We start from the raw sequence: 24,727 nt of genomic DNA on the forward strand, positions 1-24,727 counted from the left end.
CAAGTTATTTCCAAAATTCAGGATTGTTCAGTTTCATGTCATTCAAAGGTCAAGATGTCAGTTGTTGTATAATAGTGTGAAAAACTTTAGCTGGGATGATCTTTTACAAAACAACAGTAAATTAAGTAATAAAAAGAAAATAATAATAATAGTAATAATACTACTACTACTAATAATAATAGAATAGAAAAAAAAAACTGAAATTGTGAAAAATGTTTAGAGTGAGGATGTTACGATCTTATGGATTAATCATTAATCAATAAATTGCCATTAAGAATATAACCAGTTAAAAGCTGTATTCATGGATATTTAATGAATAGACATGTCAGTAATCGCACATCATTTGTTGAATGAGGAAAATTAAACTTAGACTTAAAATGAGGAAAAAATTATCAAAAGAAAAAAAAACAGAAAAAAATGAAAACAAGGAAAAGACGTGTTTTGTATCTAATAAATTATTAATGATTAATCGATTGTTAGCATTTTCAACTATTGGTTCAGGAAAACGCACAAAATTTGCAACCCTAGTTTGGAGAAGTGACGGTGACATCAACGGTTAAAAGTAATTAAAACTCTGAGTAGTTTTTATAATGAATACTTTGTACTTAAGTATATTTCTAACACCAGTACTTCAACTTGTAACTGAGTAATATTTAGCGATGTAACAGTACTTGTACTTCAGTACTCTTTCCACCACTGCAGAGAGGATGTGCAAATATAGAAAAGTCATGTAACCCACTGTAGATAATGTCTTGTGAACAATGGAGCCAACATAGTCCAGTAGTATTATATAAATATATATATGTACTGTCTTTTACAGAATGGGAAACTTTCCATGAAGCATCGAAATGGATCCGCGGGGGGCATCTCAGCGACCATCACGCCCTGCGGGCTGGAGATTAATGGTGAGTTAGATTCAAAGTCTTTTCTCCAAATTTGGATAATCTCAGGATTGTGTTTACCGTTCTTTATTTCTTCAAACTTAATCATGTGTTATGGGAAAACGGTGTACATTATTGTCTGACTCAGCTCAAATCAGCTGATCTTTGCCTGTCTATGTTGGATCAGTCCTTTGGACTCTTATAAATGCTCTGTAAACACAGTGACTCCCAGCTGGACAATGTCTTGAGCCTTCCAATGCAAACTATAGGCGTAGTCACAGATATTGATGAGTAGTGACTGTTTAACTTGTCACGGTGTGGTTTGTGTCCCTGCACTGACAATAAATGCAGTCAGATTCCCACTGGCACTTTAGTTTGTCTAAGAGCTAATGTTGACCCTGGAGATAATATCACTTTCTCACATTGACTAGCCCATGTTTACTCCATGGAGAACTGCTCATGATATCATGCCTGCATGCATTTCACTATTAAGAAATTATGTTGGTTGTGTGTTGCAGGTCCAGTGTGTAAGATTTGGCAGATTTATTGGCAGAATATGTCAGAAATGGAGTATAATACTTTTCATAACCTTAGAATGAGCTGTTTATATAAACAGTGGGTCTTGTTCTTTCATGGCCACCGTAGTTTCTCCCTCTCACTTGGAAGCAAAGGGTGAGGCAAAGGGTATTCGGTTGGTTGCAATCTCCAGTCTCACCGCTAGATGCCACTAAATCTTGCACACTAGTCTTTTAAAAGAACTGTCACTCAGTTTGGTGATAGCAGATTCCAATCTTATATTTTTAAAAACAAATCCTTTTGTTGATGTTTTAATAATAGATTCTCCTTTTTTTTGCAGTTGATGGTGAGACCGCAGTCCAGCAAAATGGCGGCCCCCTCTCTTTAGTCGCGAAAGAATCATCAGAAACTGATTATGTGGTCATCGAACCGACCTGTCCACCTGCAGACGCACAGGTTGTTCCTCCTGAAGTTCCGGTGATTTCTGCTGAAGTTCCGGTGATTCCTGCTGAAGTTCCAGTGATTTCCACTGAAGTCCCAGTGATTTCTGCTGAAGTTCCAGGGATTTCTGCTGAAGTTCCGGTTATTTCTGAAATCACTGAAACCCAGAAGGAAGAGGCCACGAAGGTTAAAGTAGAAAAAGTGAAACTTTTTGACAAACTTTTCAAAAAGAAAGCAGAACCTCCAGCTGTGGTTGAGAGTGTTCAAGAAAAAGAGAGTATTGAAGAAAAAAAGGAGAGTGCTGAAGAAAAAAAAGAGAGCGTTGAAGAAAAAGAGGCCTCAAATGAAGATCAAACAGATGCAAGTGTCCCTGCCCCTGATCCACAGCCGGTGAGTCCACTTTTCATGTTCATTCATACAGACTAAGTCTGATGATACACTATATTTATATTATTGTCAACAAACCCCATGAAAAGAGAAACACCAACAATGATCCTACTAACAGCTGTTGCTTACAAAAGCCTGATACATCATATTCCTTTGTACCACAGAGCTCTTTTGTTGTTTTAAAAGTTATTAAAAACATAAAGTCATGAAACTGTTGCACTAGCCCAATATCACAGCAGTTCATGAAACAGTCACCAAAGGTAATCTATAGATTTGTCCTCATGGTCAAACACAGAACTTTCACACAGGAAATGGACATTCAGAAGATTTTAAGGAGACAGTTGTTAACTAATCAAACCTAACCAAGCAGATTTAGTGCCTAAAGCTACCCAAGACAGCGCAACAGGATGTTGCATATTTATTTTTGCTAACTTGACAACAGAATGAGAATGATGTTGGATAATCAGTTAGTTTGAAAGGTGTGCTGAGTGTCATAAAAAAAAGAAAAGAAAAAGTCGTCTTCGTGTGCACAAATCTAATAGATAAACTTTGTGACTATTTCACAAACTGCTATGAGACTGTGTTGATTGCCACCATCCTGCAGCCGGAAATAATGTGTGTTAATCCATGACTGAAAATAGTGCTCAACCATAGCAGTATTTATTCCTGTTTGAGTAGCATTTGATAAAAAAAAACTACAGTGCCCAGGTCTTTTAGAAAATGATTAAACCTTTAAAAAAAAAAAAAAACATCTTTATGGCAATTTTGAAGATTTTGCCTCAGACAGGGAAGTCAGAAAGCATTTACAGGAGGGCTATTGCACTGTTGGTTTTGGTCTTTCCATGGGATTTGTTGACAGTAAGGAACACATAGAAACATGCAAATTCTTATCCTTATTCTGATTCTTGTGTTTTGCTCTAATCTCTAAAACAGCCTGCCAAATTGCCTGAAATCACTTACATTTAGATTAAATTTCCTTAGCAGTGCGTAAACCATTCCAAAAACATATTGCAAAGAGGAGAGAGGATAATTTCTATAATTATGCAACAATTACATTATTGAGAGACTAGAAAAACTTCAAACATCTGTACGATGTAAAGCTCTGGAGCACAGCAGCCCCCACAATAAATACAGCCTTACCTGAAAATGTTCAGTTGTTGTTAGTTCAACGACTTCAGGTGTATGTTGAGTTTTGTGTTTTAATGCTTTGTTTTTGTAGTATTTGACAACATTATATTGAAAGGTGTTTACAATATTTGTTCAATTCCTTTATATTTATGGAGCAGTAAATGCAAGAAATAAATGGAAACACCTTACAATATAATGCATCCAGTACAAGAACACCACAAACTACGACCTCTGTAATTACCACAAACTATTTAATTAAGTATTCACTGAAGGACTGTTGTACTATAGGGCATTACAGTATAGAGGTGTTTTTGTTTTTCTGCTAACTCACTAACAGTGTGATCAAGCACGTGGTTGTCATATGTGTCCCGTGAACCAAAAAAAAATCTGTATTTTATCTAAACATGCATGTTGATTTTCATGATAAAGGGGTCGGGCTCAAGTGGAGACGAAGCTGCTGCCGTGATCATCACAGAGGACAGGAAGGACTCTGAATATCTACATCAAAAAGCTGTAACATCAACACATATGGACAAAACAGCTAAAGCCGATATTTCAACACAAGCTAGTGATGCTGACGACGATACAGCCACTAATGCGGAGGACCCAGGGGAAGAAGATTCACTGAATGAATCTGATGTTGTCATTGCTGAGGAGGCTGTTGAAGAGACTGCAAATGAGGAACCTTCAGACAACCAGACAGCTGGGATCATCACAGAGGAGGTGATTGCCACGGAGAAGAGTGCGTATGAGAATATGGTATTCAGAGCGGAGCGAGTGAAAGTTACTGAAAATTTTGAAGTTGCCCACACCAAAAGCAATCCTGCAGAAGAGACTGTGAATGAAACCGAGGCAGAAATTCCTGCAGAACCGCAATTTCAATCAAACAAATTCATTGTAGAAGCTGAAATAATTGCAGAGGAAAGTAATGTTGAGGAAACGGGGCCATCGGAGATCTTTTCCAGCCTTCCCAAAGTAGTGGCAGACTGTGTTGAGGCTGTTTTTGCTGCTGATTGTGAAACTACTGACTTTGCTGCTGTTAACACAACGGACCCAAGTGCAGATGAAGTAATTACTGAGGACAATGGTGAAAGAAACAGAGACATGTCTGATGCAGCAGTGCTGATTGAAACCGCTGAACCTGAGTCTAATGCTGTCACTCCTGAGGCCGGGGAGGCAAATGACGTTCCTTCCCTAGACGAAGAGCCAGTGACCACAGTGATGGAAACAATCTCTGAGGTTGTTTGTGAGGAGACAAATCCTACACCTGCAAAGCAAGATGTGCCTGTAGATGAACTTTCTGTCCCTGCCGCGACAGAAATTCTAGTTATGGTGGAGTCTGCCAAAGAAGAGGTCATTGCTGATAATGCTGTTATAGTTGAGGATGCACCAGGAACAAATGAAGGAATTATCATTGTAGAGGCTCCTTCCAATGAGCCTAACACTACCAAAGAACTTCTTAAAGATGCTTTAAATTCTCCTGATGATGGAGTCAAATCTGAGTCCATTTCTAAAATTATTATCACAGATGAGAAGAATGCTGAGGTTGGTGAAGATGTGACAGCAGATGTGGCACCAGAAACAGCTGAAGAAGCAGAACCAAGTCCCACCATTGTCAAGGACGTTGTTGAGGTGATACCAGCAGCGGCAATTCATGCTCTCTCTCTAGAACTTAGTGCCACCCCTCCTCAGGAGCCTGTAGTACATAATATCATCCTCCTGGAGGAAGAGGTCATCACTGCTACAACTTTTATGCCGCTTTCGGGAGAACGAGAGGCAGGCCTTACCATTCCAGAGAAGCCAAGTTGTGAGACAGTTGCAGAGGAGATGATTGAAGAAGCTATCGATGCTTTATCAAATGACCTTGACGTGGTGCAACAAAATGTTGAGGAGGCCACCACTGTCCAAGGATCAGCTACCGGAGGAGATGCCACTGAGGTTAGAGGTTCCAAAGAACCCATGGAAGAAAAAACTGAAGTATCTGAAAATGTTTTGGCACATGCTGAAAGCTCTGAAACACCTGAACAAGATCCTGCAATCTCAGAAATACCTAGTGAAAAAATTGCAATTGCTCAGCTGTTGGAGAGCATACCAGACGTGGTTATTGAAGCCATTTTGGAGGGGCTCGACGTTACTGAAGACATAGTTAAAGAACTACTCACAAATGCCACAGGAAAGTCTGCGCCATGCGTTTTAGTCCAGGAAGAACTGATAGATAAGAATGTCCCCCCAGCTGAAGTGCTGTTGGAAGGTACTGAAAAGGAGACTGCAACTCCATCTGTGGTTGCTGTGAGAGAGCCAACTGATTCCACTCTTGCAAATATAGTTGAAGAACCTGCAGCTGAGCAAGCAGATGTGCCACTGATGGATCCCACAGAAGAGTCTGAGCCTTGTGTTTCAGTCCAGGTGAACATTGCCCCATCTGAAGATGCAGCTGCTCCATCAGTGGTTGTTGTGGAAGAACAACCAACTGACTCCAATCCTGTCATTTCTGAGGAGTCTGTGGAGGACCATGCAAGTTGTCTTGAAAATCCAAACCCTTGTGAAGGACACGCAACCACTGAGGTGTTGGAGAACATAGTAGAATCAGTTGTTGAAGCCACTGCAGAAAAGCTTGAACTTACTGAGACCATAGTTGAAAAACCTGTGGATGAGCGAGCAGGTGTGCCACTGATGGATGCCAAAGTAGAGTCTGATCCTTGCATTTCAGTCCAGGAGGAACCCGTTGAGGAGAACGTTGTACCAGCTGAAGTGTTGTTGGCATGTGCTGATAAAGAGACAGCTGCTCCAGCTGTGGTCACTGTGGAAGAACCAACTAATTCCAATCCTGAAAATGCAGTTGAAGAACCTGCAGATGAGCAAGCAGGTGTGCCACCAATGGACATCACAGCAGAGTCTGACCCTAGTGTTTCAGTCCAGGAGGAACCCATTGAGGAGAACGTTGTCCCAGCTGAAGTGTTGTTGGCATGTGCTGATAAAGAGACAGCTGCTCCAGCTGTGGTCACTGTGGAAGAACCAACTAATTCCAATCCTGAAAATGCAGTTGAAGAACCTGCAGATGAGCAAGCAGGTGTGCCACCAATGGACATCACAGCAGAGTCTGACCCTAGTGTTTCAGTCCAGGAGGAACCCATTGAGGAGAACGTTGTCCCAGCTGAAGTGTTGTTGGCATGTGCTGATAAAGAGACAGCTGCTCCAGCTGTGGTCACTGTGGAGGAACCAACTAATTCCAATCCTGAAAATGCAGTTGAAGAACCTGCAGATGAGCGAGCAGGTGTGCCACGGATGGACGCCAAAGTAGAGTCTGATCCTTGCATTTCAGTCCAGGAGGAACCCGTTGAGGAGAACGTTGTACCAGCTGAAGTGTTGTTGGCATGTGCTGATAAAGAGACAGCTGCTCCAGCTGTGGCCGCTGTGGAAGAACCAACTAATTCCAATCTTGAAAATGCAGTTGAAGGACCTGCAGATGAGCAAGCAGGTGTGCCACCAATGGACGCCACAGAAGAGTCTGCACCTTGTGTTTCAGTCCAAGAGGAACCTGTAGAGAAAAACATTGTCCCGGCTGAAGCACTGTTACAAGATGCTAATAAAGAGACAGCCGCTCCGTCTGTGGTCGCTGTGGAAAAACCAACTGATTCCAATCCTGTTATTTCAGGGGAACCTGTGAATGAGAGTTCAAGCTTTACTCAGCCAAAAGTGCCGGTGGCAATCCGTGAAACAACTGAGGATGAAGTTACCGAAGAGATAGTAAATGAAAGGGATAATTCTGGATTTGTTTTAGCTGCCATTGACGAGACCTCCAAAGACTTTCAAGTTGACACTTCAGCTAAGCCTGTGGCAAAGCGTTGTGTTGAGGCCGTTCTTGAGACCATTGTAGAAGAAATCATCACAGAAAATGTTGTGGCTGAATGTACCCTTGTGCCTTCAGAGGAGGTAGCACCAGTGGGAGAGACTAAAGAAAAGGCAGGGAATGAATCAAGTGTGAACTCATCAGATTCAACAGACAGTGCAGAAATTAACAATATCACTGTCCCATGTACAGACATGGATGCTTTGCTTGTTAGGTTGCAGTCAGCTTGTGCATCAGTTGTTAAAGAATCAGCATATATGCTTGGTGATTTACAGACGTCTTCACTGGGAAACACTATTACTGTTACCATTCATGTGGCTCCAAAGGAAGTACAGCAATAAAATATTGAATATTTGTTGGAACACTTTTTTTGTACTGAATATTGGTCTACCTCTTTAGGATAGTTGAAACAAATAGATCTGAACTCCAAATAACTCCCATAAGAAAGGATTTTTATTGACAATGACATTTTGAGCACAAGGCTATAAAAAATGAGAGGTTATAAAAATCCTTTTTTTACGGAAGTTATTTGGTGTGTGGATCTATTTGTTTTAACTTTATTACTTATGTTTTTTGATCCAGCGACCATCCAAGTGGACAATGGGATGTGCACATATTTTTATCTTCTCTACCCCTTTAGGGTATGATATGTTTCCTGGTCTGCAGTATTAATTTCAGCTGGACTGCAAAATGATTTGTATGTTTTATAATAAAGCAAAGTGCATCTGTTTGTATATATGGACACCACAAAGCTCACATTTTAAAGTACTGACATTTTTTCCAATAAAATAAAAAAACTTAAAACACTCAATTTAAGTGCTTTTAAAATGTCTTATTCATTCATAATTTATTTGTATGCTTTTTGGTCTTTGTTTAGTAGAGACTTTGTTTAAGGGGACGTTTCACCTCCTAATCAAAAATAGATGTTTTCAATGGCCTGTAGTCCAGTTTAATTAATTTAAAGTGTTTGGTGGGAGTTGTCAAGTTTTGGAGCTGTAGTCTTCTATCAGATGTGGTGGAAATAGATGGCCCCTGGCTTCTGGTGCTCAAAGTGCCAAAAAACAAACAAAAAAAAAACACTTGAAAAACTCAACAGCAACGTCTCCTTCTAAAAATCATGACCCAGTTACTCACTCGGTGACTCAGTTACTAATTCACAGACCTTGTTGCAGTACTTTTATGAAGGAACTATTTTCTTGCTACGGGTATGAGCCCAACACTTGATTCAGTCCTTGTTTCAGTCAGCTGAGCTAACAACCTACATGCTGAAAATGGCAAATTAGCACCTGGGTCGCTAATGATATGAACATAAACAAGGTAGCATCGTGCCAGAGCTCACCTCCTCATGTGCAAATGTTCCACCAAAACAAGTTCCCTTCAACACTATTTTGCAGATCCATCGCTGCGATTGTGACTGGTTTTCTTAACTGTTTTTTTATGTTTCATTGTTGTAGGTCTATGAAAAAGTTGAGGCAACTCAAAATTTCAAGCCAGTGTACTGCAATAGATTTTTGAGTTTTGAGCCCAACTCCGACTCTTAAGTTTTTAAGAAGTTTTACCAACCACCAATCTTTTGTTGAGATAATTTACATTTCTTCCTATGATACTTACATCTTTGAGTTGTAGAAACCCAAAATATTATATTTTAAAAAGTCCAGAGTGAATTTGAGTTCATTCAAGTTAAAGTGAATTTTTAGTTTCTAAAACTCAAAGTATCAAGTAAAGAAGAATATTAAATTATCTCAACTAAAGATTATAGGTCAGCAAAACTCTTTTAAGTTTATTTCAAAACATAAGAGTTTGAGTTGGCCTCAAAATTCAAAAAATCTTTTGCAGTACATTGATTGGAAATTTTGAGTCATCTCACTATTTTTTTTTTTACAGTGTAAAGTGATTCTTACATTTGCAAACTGGAAAAAGATGTAGCATATACACCAGATTAAAAAAAAGTTAATATTCCATCAACTAAAGTGTGTGTCATAGCCTATGTCTATGGCCTGGTGCCTTTTTCTCTAAATTGTGATTGTGGCGTGTTGTCTTGAGTCTCCATAAGTTAGATATGGATGCCAAAAAAAATCTTCATAAGAGAGAATTTAATAGTTGCGGACAAATTTTCACTTTTTTTTTTATTGTAAAGATTGCAGACTCCTGGTTTAAATAAATACAAGAACAGAATTTCCCCTATAGCAGAATCATAGTATGTGGAGCCAGACCTTTTTCCAGCCCTGAGTGCTGCTGAGAGAAGTCTGGCTATGTGAGATTACCAAACTAGACCCGGCAACTCCTTCACTGCATTAGCTAGCTCAGTGGTGCTAAGAATACAGCTCGGCCAAAGAGGACGCCATTAATGTTTACATCTGGCGCTATTACAAGCACATGGCTCTCCTCCATGAGTTGATGCACGCTTCCTTCCTTCTGCACAGTGATATGGTTTTGTACAAAGAAAATAGCTCCTTCATGAACCTGCTCTCAATCAGGGGCATTTATAGAAGCTGAGGGGGAACTGGCTGCACCTGAAATATGACTGGCTGCCCCAAGCGCCAGTCCATTAACCTGAGATATGATTGGCCATCTGTCTAGTGAGAGGTGGGGCCTTAGTTTACGCCAACAGTTTTTTAAATGTCTACTTTTAATTTTTTACAAGGTTAATGAAATTTATTGATCATTTCACAACACAACATTGTTAAATGAGATGTTCAAGTTCCCTTTAATACACTCACAAAAACAAAAACCATACACAAAACAGTATGTATAGCAAACGAGTGATTAAATAATAAATAATAAATAATAAAAATATAACTATTTTAAGTAAGGTCTGTGAATTTCTCTTTATCGGGTCATGATTTCTAGAAAGAGACATTACTGTTGAGTTTTTCAGATGTATTTTTTTGGCAGTTTGAGTGCCATCTACTTCCATTATATTTGATAGAGGGCAGACATCTCTGTGATGATATCTCCAAAACCCTGCAATTTACACCAAAACAATCTAGGTGAATAAACAACATTACAGGCCAGAGAGAAAATATGTATTTTTGATTTGGGGGTGAACTGACCCTTTAAAGGAATATGGCATTTTAATCAGGCCACACTGAAGGGAAACTGAAGTGAACAGATTCACTAAAATCATCTTAAAATCAGGGTTGGTCAGTTAAAAGACACTCGCCCTCAGGACACAGCAAGGTATTTGAGTTTCCTGACATTTCTCAGAGCATAACTCTCACACATTGTTGAATATCAATGAGTGAGGGGTGGGACACACACATTAATAAAAGGCTGATTGTTGACAATGCCCCGAGTAGGCAGAGGCATGGTTGGAATTGTGCTCCCATCTCAATGCTGCGATTAAGACACTCAGTGCTTGCATATCAGCTCTGCTGCTCTAACATAATCCTCAAAGGCTAATTCTTTGTGATGGTGTATAGGAGACAGTTAACCTACAGCCAGAGTCAGAATCATTAACGGAGCCAGGAAGTGTGACTCTAGACGCAGGTCCAGAGGAGGAAAAAGCTCCTGAAACTGACGACGGAGAGAGCGAACCAGTGGAAAACCAAGAGGACAGTAACCCAGAAGAGAATCCAGTTATGAACTTCTTCAAAACACTAGTAAGTGGCAGAATTTGGGAAATTAAGTGTACTTTAAATGCAATTGATATTTCTAATTGCTCCTCTTGTAAAATTAGACTGCTTGAGGAAAAAAAAAAAAGAATAACTGCTGCAATCAGAAGCACAAAAAACAAATCCACCCTTGTTATTTCAAACTAATACTGAAGGCAAACAGCTGCTTTAGCAACAAAAATGAAGTTAATGTGTGTTTTAATTTTTGCCACTGGTAATTTGCCTGATAAAATGGAAATCATTGATAATAAATCCAATGATAGATTCAAGATGTTGTGTTTAAATTTGATTATTGCATCTTTGATTCCTCTTATTCTATGTTGAGGTATGAATAAAAGGGAGTTTTTAGGACAGTGACCGTATCCATAACCTAAATCTGCCATTATGACGGAGCCTGACGGAAAACCTACAACAAGCAGCTATTGTATTTCCTCTTCATCGTGCTGTCTTTCGGAGTCATGCCGTTTTAAAGAGTTACCATTGCCCTAGCCCCATGCTAATCAAGTCTTTGAACATGCGGGAATGTGGTGGCCTATTGTTCAACCCATAGTGTGAGCTCACAAGGGAGGCCTGTGCAGTTGGAAGTCGAGATTTGTGAAGATAGAGCGAGGGCAGGCCTACGCCATCTCCGGAGCACAATGGCTGTCACAATGACAGCGCATGTACTGTATGTGCTCTGTCAGGGACCTCAGTGTGCACTCTGTGCCTCGGTTAGCTTATCATAAAGGCCTATGTCTGCATTCATGAAAGGCGTCTGTTTTATTTAAATAATTATTTTTCTGTTCCTGTTACATCAGCTACATGCGCTGATTCTGAAAGTTTTACTCTGCAGATTCATTGCCAACTGTATGAAATGTTGCAGTGTGCATATTTAACATTTGAAGGATATGTAGGCATTTCGTTCTTTTGTTCAACTTCATCATCGGGTTACTGAAGATTTTGTTTCCTTTGTTGCACAGGTGACTCCCAAGACAACCAAAAAGGAAACAGCTGCTCCTGATGCCACAAAAGATCAGGTGAAGAGAAACATTACATCACATTTAAAACATCACAGATGGTTAACTGACTTATTTAGAACTATTTTATTTGATTTGCTATTAACATCCATTTTTATATCATGCTTATTTTAATTTACAAAGCTGGGTTAGAAAACTCAGTTGATTATTTAACTAGTTGTTAATATATATGGATTGTATATTGAACACAAGGGTGTTCTGTTAATGTGATGAAAAACTTGCTGCTTGGCCTTGAGAAGTCATGAAAAAAACTTTTTAAGTTTAAATTTTAATTAATTTTATCTGACTAATTAAAAAAAAAGTAATCAGAACTAATAAATCAAAGCCATTATTTGTCCTTTTTTAACAGGTGTTACACCGTATTTTACCCGTTACATTAATAGCAGAACATATATCTGGTCGTTGGTGCGATTAGTCTCATGTGTTGATCAGAGTTGAGCTTAAAAATTTGTGTGGGATGCAGAAGATTTTCAGATTTCAAACTGGGTCTTGGCATTCATAAGTCTGGGAATGGCTGATCTAAATGATACTCTGAAACTTTTCATGTTGAGATAGACTCATTACTTTGAGATAATATGCTATTGCTTCCAGATACTGTCTCGTTATTTAATTTTTTTTTATTTCAAGGAGGCCTCACCGTAAGGACTGAGATGATGTTTTTCCCCCATCACATACATTTCTGTAATATTAGGGTGTAAAGAAATTCTGCAGACATTTTTTGGCAAAATAAATGTGGTTGTGACAAAGATAATAGACGCAGGATATTTTACAGTTTAACAATAAACTTTACTGTCCAAAATGATATCAGGTCATTGAAACAGTAAACTTACCAGTATTTTTAATAATTATAAGTAAAACAACACAAATAGCGCAAAATCTATGTATATCTTAAACCAGAATTAAGAAAAAAGATTAAATTTACATAAAATGCTGCCCTTAAAGCTAACAAATAAAAACAGACATGTTTTGTTAAAGGACCACTGTGTAGGATTTAGTTGCAGTAGTTCAGTATCAACAACAACAACAGTGGCCCCAAAAAACGTGAAAGGCTGAACTTAAAGCCTTTAGTTTGTCCGCTCTGGGCTACTGTAGAATCATGGCGGTGCACCATGCTTGCAAGACCCACGGTCTATGTAGATATTAATGGCTTATTCTAAGGTAACAAAAATACAACATTTCTTATTTTCAGGTGATTATAAACTAATGAAAACATACTTATGAATATTATATTAAATTTCTGACCAAAGAGCCTCCTAAATGTTTCACACTTAACCTTTAAACCTTTTCATATAGGCACATATCAATCAATGCATCTATCAATACAGCTGTGATAGGCCAATATATCTGTCTAACTCTATTTCAGTTTGTGCTTGAATTAAATTATCCCTAATATAAATAATTTTTTACACATAGGTTCTCCAATTATTTTTAGGACATGCACTCGGGCTTTTTTTTTTTTTTTTTTTTACAGATATTTGTTTTTGCTTCAGTTTAACTTCATCTCTTTAACTGCTTCCTTTTTCTGTTGCCAAATAGTCCCAGAAGGAGAGTCAACCAGCAGCAGCTACTACTGTGAGCACATTGCCAAAAAACTTTTAATTTGCACTTCATTAAAAAAGGATATATTTATTTGATACAGTTGTGTTCAGTTAACCTCCAGAAAGGCCATTTTATTTGCTAATGTTGCATTTTCCATAATAATTGAATTTTTATAGTTTATGTTGGATGAAAAACTTGATCACTGCTTTACATTCCTCTTATCATACCTCACCTAAAACTGCCATTGTGTGTCTTGAAATATATTTGATGTTAAAGGACAGTTTCCTATATTTTTCCGTAGCAAACCATTATTTTAATACATGCTCTCTTGAACAGGTTGCACAAGTATCTGAGCCACCTGCGGCGCCCAAAGCAATGTCGGTCCCACCACCACCTCCTCCAGAGCCACCGAAACTGGATATCAAAGCAGAACCAGCTGCCAAACCTTTAAAAGCCCCGGCAAAAGAAGAACCAAAAGCTGCTGCAAAGGAGCCCGAGTCCTCGAAAGGAAAATCAGCCAAAGACGCTTTGAGCAAATTCTTCCGTCCAAAGGTAAATGAACCGCAAATTGGAGATTGAAAGATGAGATAATTATTATTTTAAGGGATGGTTCCACGGTGTGTCCCAGATTATAACATAGTGTGAAACATACTGTATGTGAATTTGAGGTACTGCTAGGTTTCAAGGCACCCAAAGGCAAGGGCGCTTCAGCAAGTGGAGCCAAAGCCCCGGCCAAGACTGCAGCAGTGGTACAGTAGATTATCATATTCTCAAACTGACCATCGCTCATCCTGTTACTAATAAGCTCATTTACCTGGAGGTGGAAGAAACCAAACAATTTGCTGTTATCAAACTGGAACCGGCTGCAATCATATGAAGTAGTATTTAAATTGTTTCGAAACTCCCAAACATGAAAAAGTGACTCCTCAGTAGTGTGACTTTGGTCAAATAATCCTCATATTAGCTCTACTGTTTCTACCACTGTCCATATTTCCATGATGACACATTACAGTCTTAATACATTTGGGAAATACACTTTTTTTTTTTTGCTTACTTGCATTGAGTCACATGGGTAGATCAATACCACTCTTATGTCTGTGATCTAAGCATGGAGCAAAGGTCAGACAGCAATCCACTTATCTTAGCATAAAGACTGGAAACAGGGCAAAAAAAGCTAGATTGGCTCCTCTCAAAATAGACAAATATGCCTACCAAACAGCAGCTTTACAGTTCACTAATAAACATAAATTATTGAATCTGAAATTTGTCTTGTTGAGTACAATAATTATTTTGTGAGCTTTGAAGAGAGCCACGCTAACTGTTTCCCTCTGCTTCCAGTCTTTATGCTAAGCTAAGCTAATCACCTCCTGACCTTTACTCCATATTTCACTCACAAACATGACAGAGGTATTGATTTTCTCATATAAGTCTGCTAACTTGCCCAGAGTCAAATGAGATGATCAGTAACACTCTCATGTCGGCTATGAAGCTAGAGCCAGGAGATAATTAGCTTAGCTTAGCATAAAGACTGGAAAAAGGGGAAAACAACTCAAAATACAGATATATGCCTGTAAAGCTCACTAATAAACACAGTTTATTTGTCTTGCCTGGCTGAGAACAATTATTTGTGACCTTTGAGTACGTTGTGCTAGCTGTTTCGTCTTGCTCCCAGTCTTTATGCTAAGCTAATCTAATCCCCTCCTGCTATTGCTCCATATTTAGCTCACAGACATGAGAATGGCATTGATTTTCTCATTTAACTCTGCTTACCTGCCCAGAGTCAGATGAGAAGATCAATACCACACTCATGTCTGTCAGCTATGATGCTAGGCCAGGAGACAGTTAGCTTAGCTTAGCATAAAGGCTAAAGAAACAGGGGAAAACAACTCTGTTCCTACAGTACCAACACCTCTATAGAGGACAACAATTATTTGTGAACTTCAGAGAGAGCCAGGCTAGCTGCATCCCCTCCACTTGATGCTAAGCTAAGCTAATCACCTCCTGACCTGTGCTACAGTCTTAGCCCACAGACATGAGAGTAGTATTGATCTTCTCATCTAACTCTCGACAAGAAAGCACAAGCTATTCTTTTAACTTTAGCAATTAACATGCTAACATATTTCATAGTTTAAACTCTTCCTCTGGTTTTAACTCACAACTAAAAATTCCCTCACTGTCCTGCAGACAATCAAGGAGGCACCACAGCCACCAGTAGAAGTAGAAGTACAACCAGTTGTAGAAGTACAGGTAAACTACTGCAGAAAGCATGCTCAACCTTCTCAGCTGCAGCTTCTCAGCTCACATTCACGGTTATATTAATGTGTGTGTGAGTTTCAATAGTCTTTGAGCAAACCTCTCACTAGTACAGTGGGTCTTGCTTTCATTTAAAGGGATAGTTCACCCAAAAGTCATTATCTACTCACCTTAATGCAGATTGAAAGTTCAGACAAAACACTACTGGAGTTTCACAGGAAAACAGCGTTGCTGAATCTCTCAAACAATTTAAGTGAATAGTGACCAGTTTTCGAACGGAATAAACCAAGAAAAAAACCCAAAACATGCTTCTCCTAAAGCCCCAAGATGTCAAGTTGTTTTGAAAGGCATCATTTACACCATGTTTTTAGCCTAAATCTTCACTGTAGATCTTAAGCTTGGAGCCACGTTCGTGTGTGTGGGCTTTTGGAGACTTGGATTACTCCAGATGAGCAGTATAGAGGCCTTTTATGTTGTTGTTGTTGTTTTTTGGTTATTTTTTCAGTTTTGAAAACTGGTTGCCAATCACCTAATTTGTTTGGGAGATTCTGTTTTTCTGTGAAACTGTGAAAAAGCTAAACCTTCAATTGGCATGAAGGTGAGTTCTGAGTGAACTATCTCTTTAAAGAAGTTCATAACAGATATGCTATATGCAGTAAATTCAGTTTTCACGTGTCCATCTTAAAAGTAATTTTGCTCTGCAGGAGACACCAGAGGAGGTGCCAGCTGAACCAGTTGTAGAAGTCGAGGTAAATTAAAGGAGAAGTCTCCGTCTTGGGATTTTTGTCTCTTTCAGGGAGTGGAATAATCTTCTGATCCTCTGATTATATCACATCTCCATGTTTCTAAATTGCCAAGGTTGATTTTACTTGTTCTGATTCATTTACATCTGCTCAGAGTGAAAATAAAGTTGAACCTCCTGAGACAGCAGAGGAGGTGACACAGCCAGTTGTAGAAGAGCAGGAAAATCAGCAGGTGCTTGGGAATATTAATTCTTAATTTTCTTCGCTCTACAGGCGCCTCTGACATGATGTTGTACCAGATGTAACGATTAATATGCTGAGCCAAACATAATCTTTCATTCATTTCAGTTAACACACATGAAATTAGGCATTTACTGTGCAAAAAAAAACAAAAAACAAACTAATCATTTTTTCATCTTTTGATTAATTAATCCACATTTTATCACCAGTTTCTGTTTGTTGTAAATTTACATCATGACAGACGAGTCGGCCCATGATTTATTACATTTCAATCAAAGTTTGAATTGATTGAGAAAAAAATAATTTTTCCTTCCCTGCAGACGGTGGAAGAGGTACCACAGCCGGTGGTAGAAGATGAGGTAACATAAAGGAGTCCGACATGTTGGGAAATACGCTTATTCGCTTTCTTGCAGAGATGACAGAAAATTAGAAATTCATACAGTACCTCAGGGAGCAGCTGGTTAGCTTAGCTTAGCTTAGCTTAGCTTAGCTTAGCTTAGCTTAGCCTAGCAAAACGACTGGAATCAGGGGTAATAAAAGCTGTCAATCAGCACCTCTAAAGCGAATGAATAAACACATTATATCCCATAAAAACACAAATTCTTGTTTCTACTTTCCACTTTGACTTTGTATGGACTGAACAAACAACACATAGCATGTTAAACCATTAAGCTACTTTTACAGGGGACAAAATACTCACTAATGCCTTCTGGCTTTTGTCTTCAGTGGGAAGGGGAACGATTGGCAATCATTCCTGGGACAAATGGCACTGTGGGTAATCACAGGTATTTATCGGCTGCAGGTCCAATTGGCAGTGATAGAAAAATGACACCCAGGTGGCAGTAATTTCTGCCCCTTCTCCCAGTGTGTTCTCACCCCATCTCTAAGCTAAGCCAACCATGTCCTGCATCATATTTAATGTGTAAGAAAAAGGTATCAATCTTCTCATCTCTTGGCAAGACAGCCACTAAGCATATTAAAGTCTTAAACTATTCAAGGACACACTCCCTTTCCTATTTTCTTTCTTTCTTTTTTTCTTTCTGTCTTTTTTTTTTTTTTTTTTTTTTACAGACAATGACAGTCTTCACTTTGTACATGATGATTTGGGCTCCTTTATTCTTACAGGGACTGGCTCTTACCAGATTTGTCTGCCTCCTTTTCTGATCTGATCCTGGATTTTTCCCCCCCCTTTCACTTCTTCTTTCACATTGCAGGTGGCAGCTCCTGCCCACATCCTGTCAGCTCCAATGACGGTCATGCATTTAATTTGTAAATAGCTCATGATATGTATTTTCTTCTCTGTTTTTTTTTTTTTTTGAAAAAAGAAGGCGGATCCCTCAAAAGCCAGCACCTTGGAGGCTGCTCCAAAGCCGGAACCACCACCGCCAGTTCAGGAAGAAAAGAAAACAGCAAAATCAGGCTTCATGTCTCTCTTCAAGCCTAAAGTAAGGACCTATTCACTTAAGCCTTTATGGATCTTTGAAATATCTGACAGTGAATATGAATTGTAGTGGAATTACTAAACAGAAAGTAACAGATTAATGTGAATTTGAGGTACTGTTAGACCACATGACAACAAAAGTCCAGGCAGCCTCCACAAGTGGAGTTCGGCTCCTCAGGAGAACAGCTGGCGTGGTAAATACAGAGAAACCTCTCGAGAATAGATGCATTATTAACCAGAGTGATTTCATCAGTTGCATCTGGAATTAAACCTTGCTTTAAAACAGCTTTTTTGTCAGAAATGTTTTTTATCCATTTCTTATTTATTATATTTGAAAATCATAACAACACACATCAATGCTTCTATAATCATCCCTCACAACGTTGCAGTCACTACGGCACACTGGATCCTAACAACCAGTGCATCTTAAAGGAGAAATATGTAACGTATTTACTGTACTTAATCATAAAATGACCATGATGCCATCAGAAAATGAGGAAACATGTTGAAGTAGAAAAACCGGCTTCTCCAGCCGCAGCGTCCTTCTTGGAAGTTTCCATTCAGGTCCAGAATGTGTGTTTTTGTTTGCCCATTTCACATTTGTTAGACTTAAAATTAATGCTCCGAATGATTAAGTATCTGTTTATGAGGAGTTTTAGGAGGAGCGGATGTTTGTAACAGTTAAATTGAGCTATTTGTTATTGGAGTCTGGCAGGCTGTAAGGCAGGAAGTCACCGAACTCCAACTCCAGAGTGTTTTCAGAGCAACGGGCTTTTGTTTTGGGGATAATGAACTCAGATTTACATTGAAAGACAACTGGCAGTTATAAACAGCTGACGAGTGCTGGACTCATTGTTGCTTATCATCGTGCAATTGTAATTTTGCTTGCACTTGTATAGATTCATTGTTGCTGCAGCCTGCAAGCAGTGTGCACGAGCTTCAAGTCTGGGGAGGAGGGGGCGTTGGAAAAGAACTCGCCTCAACCATAAATCATGTCTTACATAGGGAATCAACCTATTTAACATACCGTCTGTGTCTCCAACTAGCTATTTGGATGGCACTGAAAAAACTGTTGGATTAACTTTAAAAAAATGACTTGACTTGAATTAGGTTTTTCCAAATTGAGTTAAAAAGTCAGATATACGTAATAACTGAAATTCTTAAAATGACAGTTTGCTGTAATGCAACTTAAATTTAAGAAAAGTCAACTTAAAAGTTTGCAGTTTTCCAACTCAGTTTTGTAAAATAGTGCAGGTTTACCCAAAAGTGAAAAACTGCTCCATAACAACCAATCATATGGTTTCAGGAAAAGCATTTTTTATTGTAACCTCAATGCATTATTTTAGTTTAATGTTAGCCTGACTGACTAAATGATAGCTGGTTTAGTTAAGTGAGTTTAGAAACACAAAATATGATTTTATTGCATTAGATTTGCCTTGTTTCCACTGTAAGTGACAATTCACCTGCACAGAAATAACTCATAAATAAATAGACACACAATACAATGAGAAACCTATCTGATGCACTTTTACTGAAATTGAATTAGCAGGTTAAAGGAAGAGAATTTCAAGTTTTTCATTCAGCAAAAATAGACGGCCATCGAGCAGGAAGCTGAATGAGACTCATTCAGAACATTACATTACTTAAACTAATACTCAAATACAGTTTTAGTATGGAGTATTCATTTTTAAACTTAAGGGTCTTACATATTGCTCCTTTAATGTCACTTCAAATTTTACATCTGATGTCATCTCAAAGTCCATCTGCACTTAATGAGTAGAGCACATAAGATATTGTGTATGACACTGGATTCCCAGCTTCTCTTCACTGGAATAATTCACTCTTTCATTATGCACCACAACACTTGAAGGCTGCTGACCCCAAGAAGGCGAGCCCTGCCCCAGCCGCAGCGGCGGAGGCAGGTCAGGCGGCCAAAGCCAAGGAGGAGCCAAAAGCAGCAGCCAAGGCATCAGAAGCAGCTGTAGATAGCAAACCAGCTGCAGCAGCCTCCCAAGCTGCAGATGATGCAGCCAGTGTTCCCAAGAAACTTGAGAAGAGGAACTCTGTCCAGCTGATCTTAAAGTTTCTGGTAAGGAGAACATTACTCCCTCCACTGTTTGGCCAGACTTTGATTTTGAATGCTCTGGATATTACAACATGTTGCAGCTTCATCTCCACTAGATGGCAGCAGCAGCTCATTAAGCAACTAAAGGTGTGGGCCCTTTTTCATCGAACAGTTGCCCATCATTTTACACATCCTGTGAAATGTTTTGCACAGTTTGGTTTTAATAACTTACAATTTAAAAGTTAGACTGGAGTCAGGGGATGCATATACAATCCAAGTCATGCAGTTTAATGAAGTGATACAGACAATTAGGAGTGACCACTGGAAATAAACAAAGAACTAGGAAACTTGAATAAAATCTGAATTCATGAGTAATCCATTAGATATTTATTTGCATTTGATTAATGGATGACATGGCTCTTTAAAGTGTAACCTGACCCACTGCATAATTTAAAAATTGCTGTAAGGGGCTGAGAGGGGAGGAGGGCAGAGGAGGCAAAAGTACAAACATTCAGTACTCAAGTAGAAGTAGGTGTAGGTGTGTAAAAGTGAAAAAGTACAGGCTCTGTAATGTACTCAGAAGTAAAGAGTAGCCCTCTGAAAGACATTTCTAATAGTCAAGCCTCCCTCTCCTGCTTGTTTTGTCTTGTTATGTCTGTCCTGAGTGATATACACTGATGGATACACCCAGGAGTCATCTTTTCTGTTTGATTGACAGTGGCCAGGGGACAAAAGTAAAAAGCCGCCCACCTCTGATAACGTGGCGTTAACATTCTTATTTTATATGAATTTCATGACGTAAATGAGTCCCAAACAGTAGAATGGGATCTGTATCTGGACACAATATCCAGATTGTTGCACGGATTGCATTTACACCTACCTAAGATCCGAACACAATGCGAGCCTCCAGATGTGGTCTGGCAGATCTGATCACATTCCACAACCATGAAGTGTTTACACCTCGCATTAGCACACGTTTTCCCTTATCTGGATAAGTGTATGTCAGCACTGGCCTTGCCAGGTTCAGGATAATTTAAATGAGTAAATGGTGGCGTGATGAGCCATTTTTAACCCATGAAATGCAGATTTTTATTATATATCATAATTTAATTGATAAAAATGTCAATACTGACACTAGTTTAAATGTGCTTCATCACAGTACAGTCATATCTTTTAGTTTGCAGCTCAAAAAACATGTTTAAATCTACTTCAAGGAGAACTTAATGATGCCTAAATAAACACAGATTCCCTGGAAATCAGATGAACTGAGCTTCTCTTTACATTTTCCCAGACAATGTTACAGTGAGTAGTTAAAAGGAAGCAGGAGATTTTTTATGTAGATAATGTTATTTTTGACGTTATATTTTGTGGTTACAGAGGAGGAAGCGCTACCACTTTTAGTTCCTTGTAGCCGTTTTAAGTGTGTAGTGTCTCTTTGAAGAAAAGATTAGTACAGTAATGTACAAACATTTACGTCTTTTTTTTTTTTCTTTTCCTTTTAAATTTCAGGGTCAGAAACGTAACTCCACAGATGCCGGCGTCCAGACAGAGCCAGTCACCGTCGCTCCGGCGGCTGAGAAGGCCAAATGAAACCAAAACCAACACTGTACAGACTCTGTCTCTCTTCCTTCCTCTTACTCAATCTTTATCTCTTTCTCTTATCTCCCTTTCAATCCCCACTTTAACTACAGTTTTTGTTTTTGTTACTGTTTAGAAGTTGCAATATGAAAGGAAAGTAACCCGAAGGATAAAAGCAAGTTAGCAGTTGCGAGAAAGATGAAAGCGGGCTGAGTTAGCGGTGATTAGCAATGGTCAAAGGTGAGGTTGTTGAGATATATATATATTTTTGGACATATAAATGTCCTGACAAGTATAGCAATGTGAGTGTGAAAACTTTTCTACAGACATTTAATGTGACTTCTCTCTGACATACTGGGCTCATGCAATAGACAGGACCATGCTTTGCTTTTAAATTAATTTGTCAAAAACACTTAAAAACACACTGTCATATAGGTTTTATTTTTACAGTTCAGCTTCATACCAGAGGAATCATGCAGCTGTGGCAATGCAGAGGTTAATATGAAATGATATTGAGGAAAAAAAACACTTAAATGTATATTACATTAAAATTAACAGAGCTGACAAGATGAGCATGTTTATATAACAAAATGCACTTACAGATTTTTTAACTTTATGTAAGCTATATGTAGACTAAAGCACATACATACATATACTAACAGTCATGTATTGGGACATATGGGGAAATCACAATCTTTTCTGTTCTGTAGGGAGCTGATTGTACGTCTTCGTGTTAACAAATGCATCTGAGGTAGCAAAATGGTGTCGTAGTGCAAATGTGTCCTTGTGGTGCGTTTTGCAGTCGTCATAAATCACAGTCAGTTGGCTTTTAATTGGTTGCAGCACTTTGTGTTGTGTAATTTAATGGAAATCTTGTGGTGTCATTTGTGTTTGGCACGTGTGCAATTAATACTTTTGTTTGCCTGCATGTTTGTATGCGTGTATGTAATGTCAGCTATCCTGAAGACAATAAATATGTTGACCATTCCTCTGTTCTTCATTAGTGTAAATTACAGTGGTGTGGAGTTGAGGTGTGGACTCCAGTCAGATGACTTGGACAAATTTGATTCACTCAGACTTGAGCCTTTTGACTTGATACCTTCCTGCAAGCCCAGAGATTATAAAGTCTTATTTAATAAAGTGTGCCACGACTCAATTTATTTCCCATTCATTTTCTGAATCAGCTAACATGAACACTTTTCATTCACAGCAAGTCGATGCTAAATTCACCAGATCTACTTTGTTTGAGCCAATCTGACAAACATCCGATCAAAATACAGGAGAGAAACATGAAGAAGTAACATTACAAAACTGAGCTTCAGTTGGAAAAAGTGATTCTAAACATAATTTCACTTGTGTACAAAAACTATGTGGTGGTCAACAAAAAAATAACTGCAGTATGAAAAACATTCAGGTTGAAAATTACTTCCAGGTTTGTTGGAGGGTTTAACGTCAAGACAATGTTCCATTGTTAAAATTACATGACATTTCATGAAGCGCACGTTATGACTTGTTTGGGTGTTGGTACTTGACTTGGGACCTGTCAGTCTTGAATTGGCACTTGATTTGGGGCTTGCCTGGCTTGACTTGGGACTTGACTTTGGACTTCAAGTCCAAAGACTTGAGACTTACTTTTGAATTTCAAGACAATGACTAGGTTCCACCTTTGGTGTTGAGGAATGTGATCAAGAATATCTGGATGTTGCAGCGACTACAAAAATATGCGACTCAGGACGTTTGATCTGAAAGACTTATGTTTTAATGCCTTTCTTCATCATCTGCGATGTGAAAACATCAGATTTTCAAACTGTCAGTACTTATATCAAATCTGCTGCTGACAGTGGGCCACTGCAGGTCGTAACCAGTCCTGCACGCTCTGCAGTGCGCTGAGGTGGCTGACGGCGCATCACCTGCGCTCCGTTTCTATCACTCTTCTCTGCTTCCTTCACAGTTGTTTTTTTTTTGTTTGTGAAGATTTTGAGACTCAGTTTACAACCTGTCATGCTGTTGCCTAGCTCTGTGCACAAAAAAATGAGAGAAGGTTGTTTATTGACCACCCGTTTCACCGTTTCTTACCAGTTAACTGACAGTGCATGTTGTCACGTCTCTCTTTTTGTAAGCTTCCGTCTGTTTCATCCTGATATTGTAATGCACACTGGTTGACAAAGAAAAAAACAGAAAAATGACTGTTCAACTCAATTGACACAGAGGTCTCCGCCTGATGATTCAAATCTTGGACTTTCGGGGGACAGCGTTATTAGATTACACATAAATGCAGACAATGACATGCAGATTAGCATCTCACCAGTGGTGCAAAAACAAGTGCAGAGTAATGTGCATCTATAAACAGTGAGGGGTAGGTATGAATGTGCAGAGATACATACAATATGAACAAAAAGATAAACAATGCAGGTTTAAGTACATAGCAATAGTAAGACATTAAAGACAGCAAGAGAGACAATCATAGAACAAACATTCTTGACATTCTTCTACCATTGACATCCAAATCATTGTAATACACACAAGTTAAAGCACATTGTAATGTAGGTGTGACACACGGTGAGTCATACCTTGCTATGTTGGGCGTAGAGGCAAATACTCTAAGCCTCCTTCCTCTTTGTATTTATTTGTACCACTGACAGACAAGTGACAGTTATCTGACAGACATGGTCGCAAAAACAGAAACCTGACCGCGGTGCACGCAGGCCATCATTTGTACCTGTGACACGACACAGAGATGACTGCTGGACATCACCATTGAATACTAATTTATACATTTTTTAGAGTCCATGAGACACCTTAGAGATAAAAGATGTAAAACAAGATCCAAGGAATTGTATATTTCAGTTAAAGGAAGCCCTCAAATCTTCTCTTACCTTTTATGATGTAATTTCTATGATGGATAGCTGAGTGTGAAGTCTCTGGAAGGATGTGTTTTAGATAGTAATGTCTGAGACCCACCATTCACCCGCCATTAAGTGATGAGTCGCGGCCCCCGAAGCTATAACTCACACTGCTCCTTTGTTATCAATGAG

At 38.8% G+C, this 24,727-nt stretch overlaps 1 protein-coding gene across 1 annotated transcript; it reads left to right on the forward strand.

The window, feature by feature from the left end:
• The first annotated feature begins 835 nt into the window (after positions 1 to 835).
• On the forward strand, positions 836 to 22,846 carry bcas1 (brain enriched myelin associated protein 1). The gene is made up of 15 exons (XM_084722052.1): positions 836 to 905; positions 1,738 to 2,228; positions 3,783 to 7,537; positions 8,598 to 8,613; positions 10,626 to 10,805; positions 11,777 to 11,833; positions 13,370 to 13,405; positions 13,709 to 13,924; positions 14,041 to 14,121; positions 15,557 to 15,619; positions 16,330 to 16,374; positions 16,929 to 16,967; positions 17,934 to 18,053; positions 19,920 to 20,138; positions 21,624 to 22,846. Exons 1-15 carry the CDS (start codon positions 836 to 838, stop codon positions 21,702 to 21,704), a joined length of 5,469 nt encoding a protein of 1,822 aa, XP_084578178.1. The 3' UTR covers positions 21,705 to 22,846.
• The last annotated feature ends 1,881 nt before the right edge of the window (positions 22,847 to 24,727 follow it).

Source organism: Lutjanus erythropterus, chromosome 6 (assembly GCF_056507025.1).
Source record: "Lutjanus erythropterus isolate fLutEry1 chromosome 6, fLutEry1.hap2, whole genome shotgun sequence".
NCBI lineage: Eukaryota > Metazoa > Chordata > Actinopteri > Lutjaniformes > Lutjanidae > Lutjanus > Lutjanus erythropterus.